Below are 26702 nucleotides of genomic sequence, written 5' to 3' on the forward strand. Positions count from 1 at the left end.
TGTCAAATGTTTGCCTAATGCAATTACATTAGCTCTCGTCTTGTCGCCCTGAGGCATTCGCTAACTCTGACGGTGTTTGAGCGCTGCATTCGCAGCGATTTCTTTGAACAGCATAATGCATGATGATACACACGGTGGATGTTTGGAAGGTTGTTAACGTGTAGGGTTTCTCTTCCCGCAGGCCCCGGAGCAATACACGATGTGAACAACGCAGCCTTATCGCCAGCCAATTCATTCATGCTTCTGACTCTCGTTTTAACACTTTCGGTCCTCAGCAAGTTTTGATGCTAAAGCAGCGTGTCCGTTTCTCCGTACACACACAGACTCACAGTCCCACACACAGAGAAGGAGAGTACTTTATCAGTTATTATTATCGTCATCATCATTTGAATTATTTTGCCTTATGTTGCGTTTCTGAAGGGAAGTGTCAGTGTGGGTTTATGGGTCTGTAATAAGATGCTTTGGGATTTAACCGTGTTTTGAAACAGTGAACTGGACTGTGAATGGAGTCAGTTTGTTAGCTGGGTAGAAATAATAATAGAACCACTATATGTGTCTCTCCAACCTTTTGTATGTGAAAAGAGAAGCAAAAATTCATGTAATCGTGAATAACTGAATGGTTTTTTTGCTCAGTATTGAACAGTGTGAATTGAGGTTACTGGTGTCCTGTTTTCCTGTAAAATAACATGATTTTTCTTTCTTTTTTAAAATAAATCGATAAAAATGACAAACAGCAAAAAAGACAGAAATAAAAGAATTTTAAAAAGCTTCAGTGGGCCCAGAAGCTATTTGGACACTTGAGTCACACTAAAAAATGTCTGAATGGCATCAACAAGTAAATTATCTCTTTTCTCAGAACTTACTTCACTTTTCTTGCATTTCCATTTTCATCCTCTTACTTTTTTTTCCCAATTACTTTTAATTCCCTTTAAATGTGGTTTTTAGTGGATGTATGAAATCACTTCACCAGTGTAAACTGCAATATGAACATTGACTTTTTAACAGTTCTATTATAAAAACAAACCCAAATAAACAATATTACCTAACAGAGTACAAAAATTCTGCTTTTCCATCACAGAAATAAATAACATTTTAAAACACACACACACACATATATAAATATATATAAAAAGAAAAAAAGAAAGAAACCCATTATATTAAAAACACACTGTATTAATGTATTAAAAAAAATGTCATTTATTTATTTGATGGCCATTACTTTAGTGACAATGTTACTGTTTATTTGGTTCAATGATTTATCATCTAATACAATGACATTCACGCATAACGTGTGGCATAATTGTCCAAATACGTTTTTTTGGGGATCCTGTATGTGATATTTGATTTACTGTACATGTACAGATGTATGCAAATACTGTTCACACACACATAAGATCTATGCGTTCAATATAATATAGCACACAGTTCCTAAAAACATAGCGCATCCTCAATGCTCATCTGCCATTGACGGTGTTCAAATGACAAAGGAATCACAACGATAACCTGCACGTGTTCTTGTACTGAGCTGACATAGTAACAAGCAGTAGGATAGACTCCTTACCTGGTCTAATATGTTTTACGCTGCTCTTAGATATGTTTTTAATATAGACGCAGACAGTATGCCCTAATGTAAGCTACTTAAAATCTGTCCCTCATATAAAGACCCTTTAGGACGACAGCTGTTGCAAGCTGTATAATCATAAACGTACCAAATGGGACAGAGGAACTGATCTGAACACTTTGAATAGAGATTTCCTCTATAAAGTCCAAAAGAGTGATTAGTCTCGATCTCCACAGGTCACATTTATACCACCAAATAAACATCAGTCATTGTATATTTTGTTGTAAATCCCTTTCCAGAGACATTTGTGTTGTTTTAGACAAATTGAATTTGCTTTGGATGACTCTACTGGAGAGTTTCAACTTCTTTCTCAGGTTTTTGGTGCTGAGTTTCTTTTAAGTGTGTATGATTTTGTATTCTTGAGTCTTGGTGAAGTAAATTTGACAGAAGCCAAAACTGTTATCGCAAATGATATAATAAAATGATGATATTTAATAACTTCTGAGGACAAAGAAGTCCCAGTAACAGACATATTTCCTTGCATATCTGTGGGTGATAACCATCAAGTTATCCGTGATCTTTAGCACTAATTTCCACACTAATATAATGTCATATAAATGTCAAATTGTGCATGTCTGAGCAGGTGGAAGAATATGGTAATCTCAGATTTCATCTATTTCATATTCCATATCTTTCCTTTCATAAGTCTGCTGATTTAGCAGCCGTACTTTCGTACTCGTTACTTTATGAAAGCCGACCCGTCAACACGCTCATAAGGGACTTTGGAGACCCACCAGAACTGTCCACTTATCAGTAGCGCGCAGTGTACAAGAGCTTAAAGAAATAGTTCACCCAAAAAATTGCTGAAAATGTACTCACCCTCAGGCCGTCCAACATGAGTTTGTTTCTTTATCGGAACAGATTTGGAGAAATTTACCATTATTACCAATGGATACTCTGCAGTGAATGGGTGCCGTCAGAATGAGAGTCCAAACAGATGCTAACAATGGTTTGATGTTAATGATAGTCATGTGGATTGTCGATTATTGTGATTTATTATTTTTTTTATCAGCTGTTTTGGACTCTCATTCTGACGGCACCCATTCACTGCAGAGGCTCCATTGGTAAGCAAGTGATACATTGCTAAAATTGTCCAGATCAGTTCTGATGAAAACAAACAAACAAACAAACAAACTCATCTACATCTTGGATGGCCTGAGGATGAGCACACTTTCATTTTTAGGTGAAAATTTCTTTAAAAGTACCTCTAAGGAAATACAGACAGTCAACAAGCACTCAACCCACACGGCTAACATTACAGCGCTAAAATGAGACCTTGTCAGTGAGCTGTCTGCATTCAGCTTCAGTGAGCACTGTCAACAGCGTTAGACAAACACTCTGAAGAGGAATGTTTCAAGTCCAAGGTCTGCCACATCACAGAGAAATAAATATATGCCCATAGATTGTAAATGACCTTTCAAAGTGAAATTCCTGCACTCTTAATTTGAAGGATGCTGCTCTGTGACCGACTGAATGGTTTTTGTGACTGATGTTAGCATGGCGGAGCTCTTTCAAAAGGATATCAGATCATGTGAACGCAGAGTTGAACTATTAATTAGACCTCATCGTGATCATGACATTCATGAGCTCTTTACGTTAAGCGCGACACTGTTCTTCAACATGCAGTACATTAAAAATGCTGTATGTGAACAAAAAAAAAAAAAGAAATATATGCAAATATTTATCCTGGTTTTATTTGATTGTTAAATATGAGGACGGTGTAATTGCGGAGATCAACACACCTTTTCCTTGTTAGCGTTGTGCCTTGCGTGCATTAAAAAAAAGTATCATGTGGTAGTGCAATCGAATAGATTCAGTATCGACCCTGGAAACGTCTGCTTGGGATGAGTTTTTGTAAACAACCGGCTCATTAAATTGAGTTATTTTAGGGTTTCGAAAGACATCAAATCATCTTTTGATAAGTATCATTAATTATCAGTATCTCAGTTGTGTTTGGAGTGAAATTGCCCAATGATTTCTGGTGAATTTTGTAACAGGTTAAAGTACATAAATAGGCTGTACTGTAGATTATTAGAGTATCATTTTGGTATGTCGGTTCACTTTTTAAAACACTAATATTGTGACAGTGAAGATGCTATTGACCAATGTCATTTTAACTGCTGGGATGAACGGTACAAACCACAGACTGTGGCGCTACAACCTTCACAGCAATCGACAGTAGTGTACATAAAATGGCATTGCAAATCCATTTAAGTTACAAACAGGTATAATTCAGAATGTAATTGTTTTGCTTTATTTTTTTAATCGATATATTTATATTTATTGTCGTCTGAGGGAAACAAAATAGCAAACATTCAATAACAGCACTCTGGATTTTTGCTGACCTGATCGCCGTTATTTTAAAACTGCTGCAAGTATACATGCTACATCTAATCATAGCAACAGTGTTTCACCCAAAATCTCTTGGCAAAAACATATTTTGCCCTCCCTTGCAAAACTGTATTGTATGTTTGTATTTATTTTTCTGTCTCTATCTAGTTACGATTGTAAAGTGTATGATACCTTAACATTTGCAACATACAGCTCTCTCAATGTGCATGTACAGCCGTAGTTGTATTTTTCTTTTTTTTACTATTGGAAAATGAGTACAAGACTGTTGTATGTGTTCTGTGTAATAAAGTTAAGAATATTTTCTTCTAGTTTGCGGTTGTTAGTTATCTAACGTACTGTCATAGAAGCTTTTAAAAAGGGATGCACAATCTTTCAGCACCATATTGGTTATTGATATTGGATATTTAATTGTGAATGCCTATCTTTAACTTTAGATGACCTTTGTTAATGGTAACGCTTTACAATAAGGTTTCATTTGCTAACATTAATTAACTGCATTAGTTAATAAGAACTAACAATGAAAATGACTTCTAAAGCATTATTATTCTTAGTTAATGTTAATTACTAATACATTTTTTAAATCAAAATTGTACCTTGTGTTAATATTATTTAATGAATAAAAATGTACAGCTGTATTTTTATTGATTAACGTTAAAAAAAGCAATTGCTCATTGTTAGTTAATGCTAGTGTGTCAGTTAATTAGTTATTGCATTAACCAATGTTAACTAATTGGGCCTTATTAAAATGTTGCCATGTTAGTCTTTAAAAACAAATTCTACCAAATTTCATTGAAATGATTGAATTTAGTTTTTTTTTAGTGTTTTATTTTTAACTAAAATAATACCGAATTTTAATATTGTATTTTCTTTTTTTTTTTTTTTTTACTTTATCAGCAACATGGAAATAATGATCAATAAAGTCAGAATTTTAACATCGATGCATCCCTACTTTTAATTAAGCAATAAAGGTAAAAAATGTCACATTATATTGTTATATGTGACCCTGGACAACAAAGCCAGTCTTAAGTGTCAATTTTTTTTTATTGAGCTGAATACATAATCTTTCAATTGATGCATGGTTTGGCAATATTTGGCTGAGATACAACTATTTGAAAATCTGGAATCTGAGGGTGCAAAAAAAAATCGAAATATTGAGAAAATCGCCTTTAAAGTTGTCCAAATGAAGTTCTTAGCAATGCATATTACTAATCAAAAATGAAGTTTTGATATATTTACGGTAAGAAATTTACAAAATATCTTCATGGAACAAGATCCTTACTTAATATCCTAATGATTTTTGGCATAAAAGAAAAATCTATAATTTTCACCCATACAATGTATTTTTGGCTATTGCTACAAATATACCCCAGCGACTGAAGACTGGTTTTGTGGTCCATATATTCATGGCTCAAGGGTTAAACATAATGCATTATATTCACAAAATACACAAACACAACCTGGAGTGCCTTACTACTTTTAGAAAAAATGTTGCATAATAAGGACACACGGTTTCATTACTAATTTGTTTTATTAGGTGCTATCCTTCGACCAGAAGATTCAGCTCCTGACAAGTAATCTTAGCTGGCCTCAGTTCTCTGTGCACAGTAATATACATCAGCTAAGAGCAGCTGATTTAAAGGAATAGTTCACCTCTTCATTGGATCCTCTGCAGTGAATGGGTGCCGTCAGAATAAGAGTCCAAACAGCTGATAAAAACATCATAGTAATCCACATGAATTCTGTCCTTAAAAAAAACTGTTTGTAATAAAGAGATTCAGCATTAAGATGTTTCATTGTTATCAGCTGTTTTAACTCTTATTCTGACGGCACCCATTGCCTCCAGAGGATCCATTGGTGAGCAAGTGTTGTAATACTTACAGTTTCTCCAAATCTTTTCTGATGAAGAAACAAACTCATCTACATTTTGGATGGCCTGAGGGTGAGTAAATTGTCAGCTAATTTGTATTTTTGGCTGAACTATTCGTTTATTCTAGCAGCATAAACATTATTCGGTAACACTTTATTTTGATAGTCCCTTTTGAACATTCTGTTGACACTAAGTAATGTTGCAACTACATGTCAACAAACTCTCATAAGAGTATTAATAGACTGTCTGCTTCATATCTACTAACTCCTTATTGTGTTGGTCTCCCAACAGATATTCTACTGACTATAAGTAACTTTGCAAGAACTTGTCAACTTAATCTAACCCTAACCCTACCAGTCAACTAATACACTACTAACACTCTAATGAGATTTAGTAGAAATGTAGGTGCAACATTACTTATAGTCAATAGAATGTGTTAAAGGGACCATCAAAATAAAGTGAAACCCATTATTCTTGTAGTCTACTCAAAATGTCAAAAGCCATTGTACCCTAACCCTGTGCTTAACTATTGCACAGAGCACTTTTAACAAGTTCACCAGTGTTGACATGTTTTAAAAGCCAGTTTACCTCGTTAGCACATCTCTCTGCTCACACTGGTCGTGCTCTATTGACGATACGCTCATGGTTTGGCTGTGGTCCTAAAGATAATGCAGCCAAGAAATGTCATGTCAAGTTAATGCGGTCTGTATAAATGCTTATTTATTCACATATTTGTCTTTCCGAATAAGCAGCTCTCATGGCATGTTCCAGAGTGCCGCTCCTGGGCGCTAAGATAAAGAAGTCCACCAGGAGTACAGAAGGGAGGAACAGAGCAGGCTTTTGTTTGCTTCAAGGGAGGTGATTGTCTACCTTCACCTCCAAGCATAAAAGGTGATCATTCCCTGGCTTCCATCTTTTGTTTTCATGTCGAACATTAATAGCCTATAGACAAAGGATTGGCAAGAAATCGCCAAGTTACATAACATTTTTCTCACCTTCACTACCCCGGTTTTAAAACTCTATGAATATTCAATTTTAACATCTGCCGCTTGTTTGTTAAAAGCCAAATTCTACTCAAGACATCTTCCCACAATTTTTCTTGGAATCCAAGTAAATTTATATTTAATTAAATGATTATGGTCATTTCTGTATAGGGACATTCATTAGATCTTGGCTATGAAAAAGGTCCAGAAAAAAAAAAAAAAGAAAAGATAAATAGATACTATCTGTGACGACATGCCCCAATAACGGGATACTATTTCACTATATGGGGTAAGTTGTCACAATCTGAAACTGCCATTAAATAGTCTGTTATTGACAATGTAGTGGGCTTTCAGCAAAATGTAAATAATAACGACGACGAAGAAGAAGAATAAAAGGAATGAAGAAATGGGAAATAGCTACAATTTAAAAGGGAACATACAAAAATATCAACCATTGTTTTGGCCGAAATACTATAATTTGTACACTGTAAAAAGTGATAAGTTGACTTGACTTAAAAAAAATTGAGGAAACCCATTGCGTTAAAATTATTAAATAATAATAATAAAAAAAAAAAAGTTAAGTGAACTTGACAATTCAATTCACTTATTTTTTTTTTAAATTATCATTTACTTAAAAATTTTAAGGCAACGGCTTTCTTCAAATTTTTAAGTTAAGTCAACTTATCACTTTTACAGTGTATAATACAAATAATATAACTAATAATTAGTAAAATATTACAAAATTAATTAATAATTTTATCATATATAATTTATATCTTGAAAATAATTTTTATATTACATATATATTTAAACATACTGTATAGTACACACATTTACAACACGCTATAACTTGGCCTGTATCACTGTAAAAAGTGATAAGTTGACTTAACTTAAAAAAAAAAGAGAAAACCCATTGCCTTAAAATTATTAATTAACTAATAATTAAAAAAAATTCACTTGACAATTCACTTAACTTATTTTTAATTATTATTTACTTAACTTTAAGGCAACGGGTTTCCTCAATTTTTTTAAGTTAAGTCAACTTATCACTTTTTACAGTGATAGAGTTCATTAAAAGTTTGAATTAGGTTTTTATATTTTTCATTTTAGTCATTTTGTTGTGTCTGTCATTTTTATTAGTTTTTAATACAGTATGTCTATATATTTTATTTGAGTAATTTTAGTACAAGTTACTAAATTCAGTATGTTACTAAATGACAGCTAACTGAGATATAGCTGTATTTTTTCAATATTTTATTTCAGCTAACATTTAATTTCAAGCAACTTTATATATTAGTACTCAGACCACAGTTCAAGCTGTAGTTGATATTCTTTATTAAGTAGTTTGTTCTTGACTGATTGCGCCAAAATGACAATAAAGGAAGTTTAGTTTGAAGATAAAATTCAAAATTTTTCAGCAGATTTGAATTAGATTTTCGTAGCTCGTATTCAAAAAGCGCGATTAGAGAAAACAATCATTTGTGCAGTTGGAAATTCGATTAAAATCCTCTACTCACTTGGAGTAGAAACCCTTGTGGCAACTAACTCCAGTCTCCAAAATACAACATTCATCCATCCAATTTGAAATTTTTGTGGCCGTCGTTATCTTTCAGATATGTAAAGCTGATCCGGCTGTTTTCAGCTGTCTCTCAGCGCCATCCTAATTGTCTTCCATACTGCCATGTTTGTCACCTGGCGCCTCTCTAACTAGCAGCAGAGAGTGATACTACAACCATCTACAATGAACAATCACGGGAGAAAAAAAAGACACTGAAATGCCAGGCTTTAATTAAGAGTCCTCACCGAAGCCTTCTTTAACTTCAGTCACAGACGGCTCTCACGTCATTCAGAATGGATCTCACAGCTTCCTTCTGGAGCTCAGCACTTAGAGCTCATGTGCATCACTCCCACAGGCCGTGTCTGTCAAATCCCTTTAAAACACTTACCATACTGACACTCCTTCCTTAACCAGAGGATTGAGGTGCTTCTTAAGTGTTCTCAGAATCAGGGATTTGAATTATTGATTTTGAATCAGCCTGTGTTGGTGCGGATTTGCTCTAGTTTCAACGAGTTTGTCTATTCAAAAATGATCAAATGTAAACCCACTTTGAAAAAACATTCAAGTGGAAAGCTGTTATACACTAGTACACAAGACATTCATGCATCCAATGACACTGAATTCAAATATCAAGGAGACCTTATGGCCACTCAGGTGCATGTATATCCTTCCTTCAAGTATTACAATAAGACTGCAGACCAGTTCTATTTAGATACAACATTTTATTATTGTAAGTCTTAAATATGAACACACCATCTCCATTAAAGGAAAAACATATGACGCAACAAATTCTTTACAATACAAGGAGTTAAAATACTTAATTTGCTCCTCTCCAGGGAACCACCAGAGATCAGTGGAACAAAATGAACTTCTCCAGGCTTGTCGTTTTAAAGGTTGGACGATGGGAATTAAGTCAATTATTCGCACCAACTTGGACATGTGAATTGAATTACAGCCATGAACAGATGAGTCTTGTGTTTCTGTTAATACGGTGGATTGATTGATCGCTCTCTCTTTCATAAGCATTGAACTCTTTTCCACACAGGAACTCACAGACATCATTTATTGTGAAATGCTTTTTAAATTGTGTTTTTCAATTGAAATAAACGTGGATTTCTGACTGTCGTGACAGTTTTAGTCTCACAGATTTATGAAACATGTGAACTGTTCTTAATCTGGTTGTGGTCCCTACGTCTTAAAGAAAAATAGATAAAAATAAAAATTATGCCAATGCTGAACAATACAAGTTTGGGGCAAGAAAACACACTGTCACATACATCACATTCCCTTTCATTAACATACAACTTGTGCTTAAAATCCACTGGACTAACGATAGACTGATTTCCATCTGATATGTGGTTCATGATATTTAAAGAATTGTTCATTGTTTAAAATGAAAACTGCCATCATTTACTCACCCTCAAGTCATTTCGAAATCTGTACGATTTTTTTTTCTTCCGTAAGTTGTTCTGATAAATGTCTTGGCACTTTTACCTTTCTTTGGAAAAGCATGAGGGTGAATAAATAACGAGAGTTTTAATCTTTGGCAGAACTATTCCTTTAAATGAAAAAATGGGAAACATTAGGCATACATTCTATCAAATATAGCCGAAAAAAATAAATAAAATAAAATAAAAAATTCGCAATATAGATTGGAGGTCAACCAACACCAACTTAATCAATTCTCACTTTTTTTCCCCAGAATACAAAGGACGTCTGGACATCTGCTCATGATGAAGGGCAAATGAGTCTCATCTGCTTTTTCCGAAAGCACAATATTTAGACATGAGATTTCACAAAGAGCAACTGCAATGAGCTGGTATCTACCACAATACCATTTGAGAAATAAATTACACAGCTTCAGAAAAAGGGAATAACAAAAAATAGAAAATGTTGCATTGTATTAAACAGTTTCACAATTTTAGTAAAAACAAGTGTGCATATTTTCCCTTTGTACAAGTTATATATATGCATATACATACAGAGATGTTAGCAGGAACATTTAAACGCCCGGTTTGGTTTGTATAACTCTGGACAGAATTCAACTATTGTGGTAACAAAAATAAAAAATAAAACTCAACGTGTATTAGCAGATTGCTCTTTGGGCTTTCAAACTGGATCCAATAAGTTTGCATTACACCTACAACAAGCTCCAAGTGCCACGTTTTCCAACTTCAATTCATACGTTGACATTCCATATATACTAACATGTTTCCAACATCTGATTTATTACTTTGTGGTGTAAATAAATCCATTCGATATAGAGCTTGTATATGGTTCTGCATAGTCCAACTGTGCTGGTCATCAAAACATATCAAAATAAAAACAAACAGATATGTACTGCATTGTTTTGTGTGTGTTAAATGGTCAAATAAAGATTAGAAGTACTCATGTTTGTGTCTTTTTTGCTGCTTATTTTGATCGGCTGTACAGTTATGATACAGTAAAAATATAGCAACAATAAAAAAAAGAACAAAAAGGAGACATATGCCCTTCCTTATCACACGCCTTTGACTTGAATGATTTACTCCCCAATCACACTGTATTCTATATGAATTTTTAAGGGTTACAGAGTTAAATTAAAACAACAGTCACAAAAATAAATTAAATTAAATATTTCAAATTAAACATGCCTCTCTGTCATTTGCTTTTAGTGAATACAAACCGTATTCAGTGGGGCAAAACAGTGCGACAATTAGCAATGTAAGAGAAGTTACATTATTAAACTCTATTATAAACAAAAGAAACGCATGATTACTTTATTAAAAGGAAGTACTTGGGTACCCCATGCACATTTTGGGGCATTTTCGGTAACCCATGCACAATTTGTGACTCCAAGATGAGAGCGATGTCACACAGACTGTGATCTTTATCCACTGGAAACATCTTCGGCATCAAAACTTGAGCAAGAGTTGTAGAAGTACGACGAGAAGTAGACAGGTGGGTGTGAAGACCGTTGACGTGCCGCTGTTGCCATCCTGAACTGCTCCGGGTCCTAAAGCATTGAAAAGATTCACAAGTGTCAGGCAAAGCTGCTCCGGTCTTCAACTGTGCTGTAAACTGCCTCGTTTTCATTCCTCACTGTCTGTAACACGGCATGAACTCTTATGTAGGGCGCTCACCTATACATCTGCACTTCTGATATTATCTTATTAGCTTTCATTCGTTGTCAGCTGTCAGCATTTTCTAGCTTTACAGCACTAAACCGCTATTTTCTAGTCAAGTTAAAATCTATGTTAGTAATATTATAGCATTTCCTATTTGTTGATGAGTTTGTAGTGATTAGTAGTATTTAGTAGCTTGTGTATCACAAACCTTCCAACAAAGCATTGTTTTCAAAGGCTGTTTGCTCTAAATCGGATGAAGTCATTTCTAAAACTGAAGCCGTCTCCGCTAAAAGAGAGATTATATAACAAAACACTTTATAGAAAGACACAACATGCAATAAAAGTGAGACTGTACTGTTGCAATATACTGAACTCACTATAGTAAATCATTCCCATTGGTGCTATCAGGCACATATTTTAGTCTAAATGAGATGTTTTGCCTAAAAATATTAATCAAGTCAATCTAGAGTATTTTGGCATGGTTCTGCTGGCTCTGCTGTGGTAGCGGGTCATCTAACTGGGACGAAAGCGCTCCAGCTCGGCAGATTAACGTCTAAGCGAGGGTCTTTAGTGGTCATATTTGTAACGTAGGAGCATCTGTTCTTCTCATTTCAAACCAGCACATCCGGTCTCCCTGTGCTCTCACCATTATTACCCCACTGTACGCCGCATCCTTGACCAGTCAACCGCCGAGGTCAGCCGTAATTGCAGTTGCTTATAAACAAGATAATCACTGGAGGTGCAGTTTAACCAGATGACTAAAGCAGAAGAGTAGAACAGATGCTTCACATGCATACAGACAGCTGTGTATTTGTCATAGTAAAAATGAGAAACGAGAAAGTATGAGTTAAGTATGGCAGTCTGATGTGATGCAATATTAAAATAATAAAGTCAACAAAATAATATTTTATTATATAATTGTTATATATTATTTATTATTGTTGCAAAATACTGTTCAAAAGCTTAATGTCAGTACAAATTTAATTTTTAAAGAATTAACACTTTGATTCTGCAAGGATGCCTTAACTTGATCAAAAGATGTTTTGTTATAAACAAAACAAAAAAATGATGAAAAATTAAATAAAAAGTTCCTTTTAACTTTACTTTACTTTCATTAAAGTGCCCCTATTATGGGTTATGAAAGGTTCATATTTTGGTTTTGGGAGTCTCCAACAACAGGTTGACGCTAAACTGCGGTGATCGGTCCGATTGGTCGATTTCATTTAAAGCAGCATTTGTGAGTGCAGTGCTGCTTTGTGTACAGCGTTACCGGGGAAACAGCTATTTTTAACGCAAGTGGGCGGGCAATATGCTAATGTTTCTTGTCGACCTCAACATGAAACGGCTTGGTATTCGTTTTAAAAACAACTCGTTTCATGATTCAGAGTCGACTCTTTCTTTTGAGAGAATAACTTTATACATGGTGCACTTTCAGATTTAAAACTTTTTCATTCACTTGGAGCTGCATAAAAGGTAATTTTCAAAAATCCATAATAGGGGCACTTTAAAACAGAACATTTGTATTTTAAATTGTAATAATATATCTCAATGTTAAAATTTGTGATCAAATAAATGCAGCCTTGGTGCAAAAGAGATTTCTTTCAAGAACATTACAAATTCATACCCATAAAAAAAATGTACCCCAAATTTTTGAACGGCAGTACAGATTTTAATGCTCCTAACACAGTATTATTATTATTATTATTATTGAAAAAACGCACTCTTATACACTCATTTTTGGTTTTGTGAAATTCAGCAGGAAACAGTCACTAGTAGTCTCTGGGTTACAATTACTTTTACCATGCCATCAGGTAAAGTTTTAGTCATATGGTAACAACACCTAACATGGTAACGTTCAGACATATTCAATGTTGAAATTCCATATGTGTGTATATTTCTTTTTAAGGGTTGCACTGACTAGTCAACTACTGAGTTAGCTCTGCTAATGGCTTCTTTGATCCTGAGCCAACTACTCACAGATCACATGACTTCAGCTGTGATTGTTCAATAGAACGCAACAGCTGGGTTCCAGAGAAGAAATACCATTCATTTTCTCCATAGAGAAATTGACTTTTGACATATAATCCTTTCAAGCCAGACCTACCATACACTCCAAATGATGAAATATGCATCTATAAAGGCAACAAGTCTGTGTGATTCCAGCTTCATTAAAAATACAAATAAAAAATAATAACTGAAAAATCTTGTTTGAAAGCCACATTCTCAGTGAAGAACTAGATTACTCACAATCCTCCTTGGATCTACCCTTCAGAGAACTATGGTTACCATGGAAATGAGATCCAAGGCAAAAGAGCTCATTAACAACCACTCACTCCCATGAAGCATTGCGAATGGCGTAAACACATGCACTCTATATTTATTTATGTAATTAAAAATTTTGCAATGCATGATTTAATCAATTTTATACTATTGACTATGGCAGTGCTGATAGCCTTGTGGGCAGTGAGCCGACATATGGTGCATTTGAGCTTGGGTGTCCTGAGTTGGAATCCCTCCTCGTGGACCTTTTCCAATCATGGCCCCCTACTCCTTCCCACTATCTCCACTGTCCTATCAAGAAAGATACAAAGACTATTGACTATTTCATTATAAACTGTAACTTTTTTTTTTTTTTTTTGATTACATCTTTGTGGGTTGTCTCATAAAAGTTGTTTTTTTTTTTAGCTTGAATAATGTAATTTCCAACTTTGATTTAATCTCAGAGCTGGTTGGCTTGGTTAATGCCTTAGAACTCTTGATTGACTGGCTTTCTGAAATATTATGGAGAAATCATCTTGGAAGAACACTTCCGGATTGTAGCATAATATGTAAATGATGCATCATGTTCCTTCATAATCCCACACACTCTGCTCTGAATGCTGTCTGGAGGCTGACAGAAACTATAAGCAAGTGTGAGGTGTTTTTATACACCGTTCATCACAACATAAGCAGCATGAGTCTGGCAGTGGAGATATTGCCAACATCATCTAAGCTGCATGGGATATATTCTTGTTATTGCATGTCTATATTGAAAAAAAAAAAAAAAAAGTGCTGTATGAAGTGTAGACAACTTCATTGATTAAAATGGAAGCAGTCTATTTGGTTTCTACAGTGTAGACATGCTGTTATTTGGACGGCTGATGGCTGAATGGCATGTGGCGTGTCATTTATTGTACAACACAACAGACTAGTCTTCTTTTTTGGCCAACTAGTCAATTAGTAAAAGAACAGTAGTCATGCAACCCTCAGTATATACATATACACAAACAGATGGAAAGTTTCATCTATTGAGCAAGACTTTTTATCACTCTTGGTTGGAACAGAAGTTTGAATCATCTTTTTCACTTTATGTTTGGTGTGAACGATCACTATTAGAGAGCGGCAATATTCAGTCCCGACAAAACAAATGTTATGTCATGGTATTAGCATTGATGTCTATTAAATCTTTCTCTTTGATGGGCCTTTTAGACTGAAGTCTAATTTCCCCTGGATTTCGGCGAGTACGGTAGGCTTTCTTTAGGGACAGCTATCCAATTATTCTGCAGCCACAGCTTAGAGTAAATCCTGCACAAGTGTAATTATACTAATGTGAGGTTCTCACAATCAAATTCAATGCAATTAATGACTCTCCGGAGAGGACATGGTTACCAATCCCACACTTTTTTTTTTAGGCCAGACAGTGGAGAAAAGTTGGCCAGGACAAGATTTCTATTCTTGGCAGAGAAGAAAGATTAGAGGACAATGCAAGGACAAATCAGTAACAACCATCAACAACATATGCAGGTGAAGAACAACCCCTTACAAAAAAGTAGGAAAGACCGGAGGCAATTATAACATATATTTTCAATCACAAACAAGTTATATTTATTCAACATATGCTCAGTAAAGTCTCTCTCTGCATGAAAAAAGTGCACTGGTTTGTCAGAAAAATAAAACGATTTTGAGGTTTAAAGGAGAATGTATTTTTTTTTAATAAACTGATTATTGACAGATTGTAAGTTAAAAGTTAACATATGCTAATATTTAGCAAATTTTCCCAAAACATTTTTTTAACTCTGAGATCAAATAACCTTAGTTACGACAAACTGAGTTAATTGAAAAAAATAAATAAATAAAATACTAAAAAATAATGAGCATTATTTTTATCTAGACAAAGACAATCAGTATATTTTAGTAAAAATATTTAAAATAATGTGGGTCTCAGTTTGAGCTTTGCTTTTAAACATATTATTCAACATAGCTAAAAGAATATACCATATAAAATGCAAAACTATAAACTATTTTATTAAGTATTAAATTAATGACAGTACTTTGAGTTTTGCAGCTATTTGAGATTTGCTGGTTGAAGTGTGCACTGCAATTTTTCTATACAATCAACAAAACTCCTTGTCTAAAATTCAATATAATTTTTCTCTATGTAAGTGCATTGATGGTAATATTACTGTTGGCACATTCACAGTTTTATACCAAAAGATGGAAATATTGCAGTTGTCTGAAAGTAAAATTTTTAAAATTGCGAGAGGTCTCTCCTACTGTGGCAGTACAATGCTAAAGTGATTCCATGGTACTGTATGATTTATGTTTCAGAAAAAAAGGTACAAAAGCTGTCACTGGGCCTGTACCTTTTCAAAAGGTACACTTTTGTACCTAAAATGTACATTTTAGCACCTACATAATACATATTTGAACCTTTTGAAAAGGTACCGCCCCACTGACAGCTTTTGTCTTTTTTTTTCTTTTTTGAGTGCACCATAAACCATTATGGTTACTATGTCCAGGTAACACCATGGCACTTTTTTTAAGGGGCAAATGTACATTTAAAGTGACAGCTCAGCCAAAAATGAGAATTTTTGTCATCATTTTCCCACCATTATGTCATTCCAAACCAGTAACCTGTGACTTTCTTTCTTCTGTGGAATAATACACTGGTTCTATTCATGCTACTGTAATGAACAGGGACTGAAGCTTTTCGACTTTAAAAAGAAAGCAGAAGTACTATAAAAGTATCATAAAAGTAGTCCAATAGACTCATGTGTTATATTTCAAGTGTTCTGAAGCCATAAGATAGCTTTACATGAGGAACAAAATTTGAACTTATAATTCACTGCAACAAGATTACTGTGTCAGTGAGAACTTGAGAAGCGGATCATTCCAATTCAAATGAATGACAGAATTATTTGATTCATTCAAAATGAATGAATCAGGCATCACTACTGCTCTCAAACTACTGTATAACTTCAGAAGACTTGGACTTCAGCGCATGAGTCACATGGACCACTTTTATGATACTTTCATGGTGCTTTTCTGTCCGTTTTGTCCTGTCACTTTTCATTGTAATTTTGTTGTCTAGAGAAAAGTATTCCATTTTTTTCCTGTTCTGTGGAAGTATGATTGCAAGTAAATGATGACAATTTTCCTTTAAGTACTTTTCTCATCAGCTGAGTAATAATGAAGCACTCACAATTCAACAAACATCAAAAGACATCATATGACACAGACATGTACTTACAAACAGCGGATGAGAGCATGCATTGACATAATGAAGCCATGCCATGGTGGAGGAAGGTTAGAGAGGAAAGAAAGTGACAGAGGAGAAAGAGAAACATGTTTAGGCTATACTGTAGAAAACAGAGACCCATTCATCAACCCACAGTGACTGAAGGCAGACTGAGGCATGTCAGTACCCCGCCAATCCCAGAGCGCCAATTCAGACTGTCACTCAATGTGCTGAATATATTATTGACATTACAAAATGGGATTTTAAGCTAATAACCCTCTTAATAGGAACAGCTAGTGGCCAATTTACAATCTGACAATCACATTCTGTCAGACGGGGCACGACAATTATATTACCCTGTTCAAATCAGGGACATTTTGTGAGCCGCCCTCACCGATAAACTCGAGTGCCGTATCAATGACTTGGCCTCGTCACATTGTGGTTGATGTGAAAATAACCATGTTTGCATCTTCTTTGCGTATTAAACACGCTGGAACATGCTTTAGGAGGCCACATTCCCATGCACTCTACTAACCTTGCAATAGCGTCGAACTAGTGGGTTCAATTATTTCTACATCAACAAAAACAAACACAAAAACATGAATCAAAAGCAAATGAAGGAGAATCCTGAGATGAAAATCTCAAAGATTAATAGTTGAACGGGTCAGAAACCACCAAAAGAAAATTCACAGTGTTTACAGGAACGTTATCAGCAAGAAGTTCTGCTTTCGTTCAGCTTTTTTTGAACAAAAGTTTAGCAAAAAAAAAACGAAATAAAATAAAATTCTAACTACTTCAACTAGTTGAAGAATTGTGAAGAGGCTCCAAACAGACTGTAAGACTTGACTGAAACCAGCAACTACTGAAACTTACCGTATAGGATGATGCTTGTGTTAGCGCTCCCAAGTTTGTTGATAGCAACGCAGGTGTAATTGCCATAGTCTGTCTCGGACACGTTGAAGAATGTCAGCTTTGAAAATGCTCCGGCATCCTCGATCTCAATGCCATCAAAGTCATTGAAGATCCTGGGAAACAGTCAGCAAATGGGGAGACTTGAATCAGCCTGGCCTTGTTTACGCTACATCAGAGCTTGCTTTGAAGCTAGAGGTTACATTTATGACAGCATCAACATTTTCGGACGCAGATTGCGGCGGCCCTGGATACATTAAAAAGAGGCAAAACTGCAGGATTGAATTACTGGCAGTGGCACGCAGAGGGACACACACACGCACACTTCTGCACATTTAATTATGATACAACATTGTGTCAACTTATTCTTCACTTGACATCAAAGACAGTTTGAGGGAACATACATTCCAGCCAAAGGCACTCAAGTATTTTGCTGTTACTATTTGCTGTTTGCTGTTACTACTGAAAAGTATTTGTCCTTCACCTCACAATGTCAAATCCAATATTATACATCTGACAGATATACAGGAAATACAGAACACTCTTGTTAAGAACTAGCTGCTACTGTACACATCTAGCAAAAAAGAAACTGTAAATTGAAAGGGAAAGAGAAATTGAGAAATTACAGAGTGTACACAAACACTCACACACTAAGTGTTACATTAAGGTTATGGTTTTATCCCAAAGAAAGGAACAGATGAAACAGAATATCCTGAAGTGATATGCCATACCTCCTGTCATCTCTGTACCACTCAAAATCTGCCTCGGGTACAGCATCTGCCTCACACTGCAGGACACCTCTCTGACCCAGGGTCACGCCAACGTCTCTGCCATCTGAAACACTGGGAGGGTCTAAACACACAAAACCACATAAAGGATCTCTGTTAGGGAGTGTTAGTTACTTAGTGACCATCATAATGCAACTTCAAACAACAAACAAACAAGCAGACAAATTAAATATAATTTGTACACAAAGCTTGATCAAAAGTCTCAGACCACTATTGATGACGCTTTTATTTTGCATTTCAAGACTTGTATTTACAAATTATATTATCTTTTTATATTCTAAAATTTCTGTTTATTTACTTGTTTAAATGAATAAATAAATAAAAACAGATTAATAGATAATAGATCATTTTATATTTCTTTCTTTCAATAAGATTCTAAAAGTTTCTGTTTATTTACAGGCAAATATATAAATAATTTGTAAAATAGAGTGGGGTTCAAAAGACTGAAACTGCTAGTAATGCTTTTATTTTGCATTTTGAGACATTTCATTACAAATTATATTATAATTTTAGATTTATTTAAATAAAATCCTAAAGGTTTACCGGTTTAAATGAACAAACAGTGTGTGTTCAAAAGTCTTAAAATTTAGGTGTGATGCTTTTATTATTATTATTATTATTATTAAATAATTCTATATTTATTTGTTTATTAAATAAAACATCATTATAAATGCTTTTTTTTTTAAATCCAAATATTTGTTTATAAAATGAATGAATAATTAAATAAATAAATCGGTAAGTAAATAAATAAATTATTTTGAATAGTCTTTTGGTCCCCACTGTATGTTGCATATGTTGATTTACATTCACAATAGACTTACAGTTGACTGTGAGCTCAACAGTCTGTGTGTCCACTGCAATGTCGTTGGATGCGGTGCATTCATACACTCCTGCTCTATATCTGCTGATGAAGGGAATCTCCAGAACCTCGCTGTCTGAGCTTAGGCTGTCATCTGAACAAGAAAACATTAAAATATGACTAAGTCATGATCTGTATTAAAGCTCTCAAAAGAGAGAAGGATTGTCTATGATTCCTCAAAACACAACTACAACAAAAACAAATGACTTGATTGGTTGGATAGGAGTCTTGATCCTGAAACAACAAAGTGTTACTTGGGTAAATCACATCATGCTGCATGCGTCTCATTATCACTGAAGAGCTGAAATGTGTCTCATTTCCCAGTGCTTTGCTTGGGTGCAATAAACCACACTGTAGAGCATGTTGATGCCCTTCTTTGCAAATTCAAAACTCATCTTCCCTGAAATACCGATGCTCTGATGTATTTATAGTCACTTGTGTCCTATTGTGGGAGAAGGCGACACTAGAGATATGAAATTCAATTCAAATATGAGTCTCAGTCTCTGCGCAGCTGCTTTGAAGTGTTCGCATACACACCGGAGTCAAACTGCTAAAACATACCGTGCCTTTTCATGTTCACGAAACCCAGACTGGGGGGAAAAAAAACACGCTGGTGGAAAGGGATCCATGTGATGCAGTTCTCAACGTCAAGCGGTAATACGCGGTTGACTTAAATAAATAAATATCGTCCCCAATGTAGTTTCTGACAGCAAAATAACACACTGCATTCACTTAAGTATGTTCTGAAAGACAATGTCTTACACCTGGGAGAGGCTGTTAACGAGAAAGAAAGAGGCACTTCCTTTAACCTGATGAGGAGTGTCAACAGAGTGCTCTGGAGAAAGAAGCTCATTACCGTTCAACACCGTACACACCTCGCTGCACTGAAAAGCAGCTTGAAGTCTACTCAAAAAGGCACTTGTATAATTTTATTGTTGCATTGTTTAAAAAGATTCCGGTTTATATTCAAACAATCAACTACACCTTCAAAACGAACCAATTTGCAAATTGAGCCACAGAAGGAGAGTTTCTTCTTCATTGAAAAAGCTTCCCACTGAAAAGTGCACGTTGTTGATGTTGTAAGCTTTATGAAAAGCAAACCACTGCCGTTTGATACCTGGTCCAGTAGAAAGGAAATGTGGTGCTTTGGCATCAGGTGCATTGTGGACTGTCTTCCATCAAAGCGAAGATTGACAAAATGGGACCGTTTATTTCCATCAGGGGCTTTGGGTTTCACGGCTGCCATGGAGGATTGTATCAACGCGAAGTACTTGAAGACTGACATCTCAGGTTTTTTTCTTCATCAATACACTCCTGAAGCACATTCATTATGCATGTCTTACATAATGCAACCGCTTTTGTATATTCATGGTCCCCGATGGCATTATAAGTGTCAGTCAATAGTGCGCCCAGGGTTTGATTTGTGATATTATCACAAGTTAAAATCAAATGCCTCTTGAGCTGAAATGGTACAAGTATCGCACCGGGTGTCATAAAAAATAGAACAAGCGCCAAACAGCTCTATTAATGGAGAAACCAAAGCCACAGAAATGAAGCAGGCTGCCCTCCACAGTCGCATTCTCAGATGTCATTCTCACTGATGAATACTGCATACAAAAATGACAACAGCTTCTTGAAATCTCCATTTGCAATCCGACTGCAATCCAAAGTACATAAACACTTTTGTATAGAACTAATTACTTTGTGAAAGTTTTTTCTGTTAGTGCCATCATATCTTATCCAAAAGATTTAGTTAGTTTTGGAAATGAAATGAAAGCAGATATCCACAAACAGAATTAGATTTTAAGTTATTAAACTATCGGTACATAAAGGTATAGTTCACAAAAAAATTTATAAATAAAAGACAGTTTTCAATCCATTTTCCAATCAATCAAATGTGATACAGCAGGATTATAGGGTTGAAGGTGTAGTTGGCCCAAAAAGGTTTATTTATTTTTTGGTAAACTATACCAATAAAAGTAAACGGGGTCCAAAACAACATTTCACTGTACTGGCTTTGAAATGTATGGACAAGGAAAAACAAAACGAAACAAAACAACCCGAGACATTTTTCAAAATATCTAATATCAAATCTGATATAATACTTATATTGTTTAAGGTATAGTTCACCCAAAATCGTTTTTTTGCCCATACATTTAAAATCAATGGTGTCCAAAACAACATTAGACTAAAATTTTAATAAATGAATAAATACATAAATACACTGAGACATATTCAAATAAATATCTTATTTTGTGCTCAACAAGCAACTAACATTTTAATACTTTTGAGCATAAATTTAACAATGCCAAATTTCTTAGCTAAGTTTTTCCAGGCCAATTTTTTATTGTATCAATTGTTTCAGATAACCAGCCCAGAAATTGCATGTGAAAACAAAGTGAAGTTTTGTTTTGTCAAATAAAGTGTTTTTTTTTTTTTTTGTATAGAATAAGATGCAAACTGGAACAGATTTTATATTGATATTCAAAAGTATGTCTATATAAGATAGCAGGCAAAACTAATCTGGAACTAATCTACAAAACACTGTTTTAAATTCACCATCTAGAACTATCGGACTGTCCTAGACCTCTAGCTAAAGTAGCTCAGCCCAGTATGAGTGTAAAGTACTGCAGCAAAGCAGAGAGCAAGGAACTAATACTGCAGAGCTGTTGTACACACATACACACACAAAACCCCAGAGAGAAGGAAAGCAGAGTTGGGCAAGGTGCTGAATCAATCCAGGCACAGCTGAATGTGTCATCTTACGAGCGACAGGTTCTCTGTCTGATCCCTCCAGAGCAGCGGGGCAGGAACGCTATTACCGCACCACCTGATTTCCTCCGCTTCTGTTCTGAACGTGAACCAAACACCAGATCTGCCTATATATCAGGTCACAAGATATCCCATTAGCCACTTTTGGTGCATGATACAATGGGTTGCTAGATTAGTCACGGCTATGATGAGATTTATATCCAGGTAAGTGCCGCATTGTCGGTTAAAGAAGAATAATCTATTTATTAATTTAGAAAACAAAAGGCCTATTAACTGACATAAAAATACAGACTTGACTAGTGCAAAACCTTTAATGCATTATCTGCTTGAGGAAAACAAACACAGATAGTGTGAGTCACACATATGCCCTGCAGATATTTATTGGCTTTATTCAGCTGAGATTCTTGTCAGCAAAGATAATGCAGTTTGACAGGCTTGCTTTGATTCCAGCCATCAAATATCTTCAGTCCTTGAGTCTTTGTTTGACTTAAAAATGCAAAGTGAAAGCCACATCTGTTACTAATGCTGAAATTTGCTTTTGTTTGTGCACATGTTTTTGCGCTACATTTGTATTCAGTATATCAGCGCAAAAAAACACCCACAATCCAGTTTAATCACCTTCTAAATGTGCTGAAATATCTTAATTAGCTTGTTGTTATTCTCTCCGGCTTAAATGCATGTGTAAAATTGGGTGTTTTGGTAAATTCGGCTCTTGAATGGGGACTAGACAGACAATACAAGCTAGAATGAGAATGAAAAGATAAAAACAGCAGAGTACATTAGCATGGAGTAGTTTGCGATTCCACAAAGTAGTTCACAGATCTGCATCGTTCTAAACCCCAGAGGCCATTGCTCAGGAGAGAGAAACACCATAACCAGATCCGACCAGGGTAATATCAATCTAACCCCACTCCAAATGCAGTCATTTCACTCTGTGTTTCTGTCATCCAAAAAAAAAAAAAAAAACCCCTCTCGAAAATAACTAGAGTCAGCACAGAACTGAGTAGGGGAGGGTGAGAGAAAAATAGTGTGCGAGATCGGCAGAGTAGAACTGTATTAGCAGTTAGGGCTACTGCTCAGAGGATCATTTGGTTCCTGAAATGAGCTGCCGAACCCAAACACACAGCAGCCTCATTACATAGATGGTTATAAACAGGATTAATGCAATCACAGCTCAATAAAAACCTCAAGCAATGTGCTCCACACAATGTGCTCTTCACTGAGCCAAAACCCTAATTCGCACTGATCTAATAGGAGTGTTCGCTCCTGGGACGCAGATGCTCATTAAAAACAATGTTTATTCAAGTCGATTAAACAGCAGCAATGATAAATTAGCAACATTATTGACCCTATTCCTCACCCAAAGGTAAAACAACGCAGTAACACAATAACAACCCGTTTACTCTTCCCATACCCACAATGCAACTCACATGCCGTTTACTCTGATCTTTAGCCCACTGGATTTTACAGAGAGAGAGAGAAATAGGGGATTGGGTGAATATCCCTTTTTGAGGATTGAAAAAATCAGTAAACAAGCCTTCCCACCAAAGGGTTTTGCTCTGATCACATGAAAGAAAGACCATGCACAGCCTGCAAATGATTCATTCAAGTGTGTAATATGTCTACTAAACAGCCTCAGGGGATAATAACATTAATGTATCATCTTTATAGTTTCTTTTAAGCATAAACGAACTGTTTCTTTGCACGTGGAAGGCAGAACATTTGGCTGTTATCCACATCCTCCACAAATACTGAAGGATGTGAAGTAGGTTGAGAAAGGCCACTAGTGCAATGCAAATCAAATTGTTTCTTAATTAGTTTTTTTTCCCCCAGTAAATTACATGCAATTATCTTTAAAGTAAGATCAATTTACTTGAGAAGCAAAATTGTGTAAGATAACTAATTTTCAAACAATACATCTTAGATTAAGTTAATTTTCAATCATCACTGGCAATTATTAAGCATAAACATCACTATATTTAATTAAATGTATGTAACAAGAAAAAAGTACAGGTGGCCAAAATTGTTAGAACACTTGGCATATTTAAGAGGTCTGAGTTGTTTTTGTTATAATAAAACGAACTATTGCCGGAACTACCTGCAACGGAAGGAATCTGCTGGAACATTGAAAATGATGGACTGGCCCCCTTCAAAACCTCTGGACCTCGACCCCATCAAGCAAATTTCAAAGGAAAGCTTTTGGCTTGAGTTGCAGAAGGCATGGGATGACATTAGTGTTGAAGTTTTCAGGAAATATATCGACACTGTGCCAGAGATATATTCTGCTGTAATTGCTGCAAAAGGTGGACATACCGAATATTAAAGTTAAAAGTGGATAAAAACAGTGCGACTCATTTCATTTGATATTTGCTGTGCTCAGAGCAACCATCTGCATTGACAATTTTCTAACAATTTTGGCCACCTCTGTATATAGTAAGAAAATACTTCAAATTGTAGCACAGTATATTGTGCAATTTTGCTTCTCAAGTAAATTCCTCTTATTTTATGGATGTTTAAATATTTTTACTGGAAAAAAAAAAACACTAATGAAAAGTATAACTGCATCATTGGAAAAGTATCTTTACAGTTTGCAAAAAAAAATCTTGGATTTCTAGAACACAACATAAATCACTGATGTTCTGAAGCGCAAGGTTATGCAAAGGTTTCTGGGAAAAGCACATACTGTTCTAGCAAACAACAAAAGAGCTCACTATAATATTCATGATTTCAGCAAAAACAACTGGTCTTGTACTAAGTTTCAGTTCTTAGTTGTTGTAGACTTTGGGCTTGATCAATAATTCAGATTGCTAATAGCCAGAGTCACACAGAATCTCAAAATTTGTGCCTGCAGAACTGCACATTTCCACAGAACTGGAATGTCTGTCAATATCCACTGACCCCAGTGAGTTAATTTACAAAATATTTAGGCTAATCTGAAAATGCATAAAAGTGCAGCACTCTCATTTTACATTTTCTGCAAAATTACGGCAATTTCCTATCATAAACTGTGCCGCTAATGGCCTTAAAATCACATTTCAGCGCTTTTTATGTAAATGCATTTCAGATTCCATCTAAACCGCATTAAATGATCCATCAACCTTTTCTCCATGACAAAATCGCGATATATTGCGGTTAGCATTCTACACATGAAGGTGAACTCTAGAAAGTCATTAAAGCACAAATAACATTGCTGTTGCATGTTTCTTTAATGAGAATGGATGATAGCAGGCCTAGCTGCCCTCTTCAGATTAGGATCTAGATAAAGTAAGGACTCGGTATGATCGTAATCTAGAGAAAACGTACAAGCGAGTGATGTGAGACTGGAGATACGGCGTAACATCATGAAATCTCTCAGTTTATATAGAGAGTCCAGAGAAAGAGCCGTGTGGCTTTGAGCGAAGTGCCATTTAAAGGTCGGAGATGTGTACTTACAGAACTAAGTGTGACTGGCAGACTTATTTCAGCCCTTTACTGAAACAATGTGGAAACGCTGCGGTAAATCTAAATGACTGTAGTACGGTGAATACTCAAGGGAGCAGGTGCGCCTTACATCAACAGGCGCTCTTGTCTGTCTAATACACATTTTTAAAAGAAACAAATCTCTGCAAGGCAACAAATCCTGGTGCTATCGAGATATTAAGATCTTATCACAAGGGGGTCTGTGTCTTAATTAAGTTTCACACATCGTTTGGATAGCTTCCGACTGATTCCAGCCCCATCAAGATTCTTGGTTGCCAGCTCTTTGAAGATTGTGGCATGCTTTTACAAAAGCAAATCAGATCTGAGAGCCGATGAAGTGTTAAATTGATCAAACGGCACAAAACCATCACATTTATTAGTGGTGTAATGTTACTAACACCAACACACCCCACCATTTCAGAGACTAATTTGAGCCATGTCTGCATTTTTGATTAGAGTCAACATAAAATTTAATTTAATCCTACTTACTTCCTTCATGTATCTTCTTGGTCTTATAAATGATTCATCAGTACACATTCTAAATTAAAAAATAAGTATGTCTAAAATCACTTTGTCCATGCTATTTGGGCTACCTGGGCTCATGGCATAAACGTACCTGGGCGCACTTTTTAGCGAGACGTGAAATATATACCAATAAGTACATATCACTGCAGTTTCCAAAATAAATGAACACTTTTGCCTTTTATTCCTTTTCACACAAATTTACAGAGTTTTGATTAATAAAGTGTAATTTTCGCACAATTACTTGAAGAATATCATGTTATGACTTCAAAACAATATTAATATGCTGGGAAATTTGAAAACAGATGCTTTTGAACGTTAGCATCACACATATCCAGCTTCATATCTATGGGTTTTCATTGACGGTAGGTTTGTTCGGTAGCTCACGGAGTACCGAAACATACTTAA

The 26702-nt window shown here is 35.3% G+C and overlaps 2 protein-coding genes across 4 annotated transcripts in view; one reads left to right on the forward strand and one right to left on the reverse strand.

Moving 5' to 3' along the window:
• The window catches only part of opcml (opioid binding protein/cell adhesion molecule-like), a 153247-nt gene extending 148501 nt beyond the window's left edge, over nt 1–4746 (forward strand). For all 3 annotated transcript variants that reach the window (XM_058790260.1, XM_058790259.1, XM_058790261.1), the window contains one exon: nt 182–4746. In XM_058790260.1, the coding sequence (XP_058646243.1) occupies nt 182–285 (104 nt within the window). In that variant the 3' untranslated portion in view covers nt 286–4746. The remainder of the gene's footprint in view (nt 1–181) is intronic.
• Nucleotides 4747–9024: 4278 nt separating this feature from the next.
• ntm (neurotrimin) overlaps nt 9025–26702 on the reverse strand; it is a 318851-nt gene continuing 301173 nt past the window's right edge. The window contains 6 exon segments of the mRNA XM_058788959.1: nt 9025–11376; nt 11697–11774; nt 17521–17556; nt 17859–18010; nt 18626–18746; nt 19504–19635. Coding sequence (XP_058644942.1) covers nt 11276–11376; nt 11697–11774; nt 17521–17556; nt 17859–18010; nt 18626–18746; nt 19504–19635 — 620 coding nt within the window. The 3' untranslated portion in view covers nt 9025–11275.

This window comes from Onychostoma macrolepis, chromosome 10 (assembly GCF_012432095.1).
Source record: "Onychostoma macrolepis isolate SWU-2019 chromosome 10, ASM1243209v1, whole genome shotgun sequence".
Lineage (NCBI taxonomy): Eukaryota > Metazoa > Chordata > Actinopteri > Cypriniformes > Cyprinidae > Onychostoma > Onychostoma macrolepis.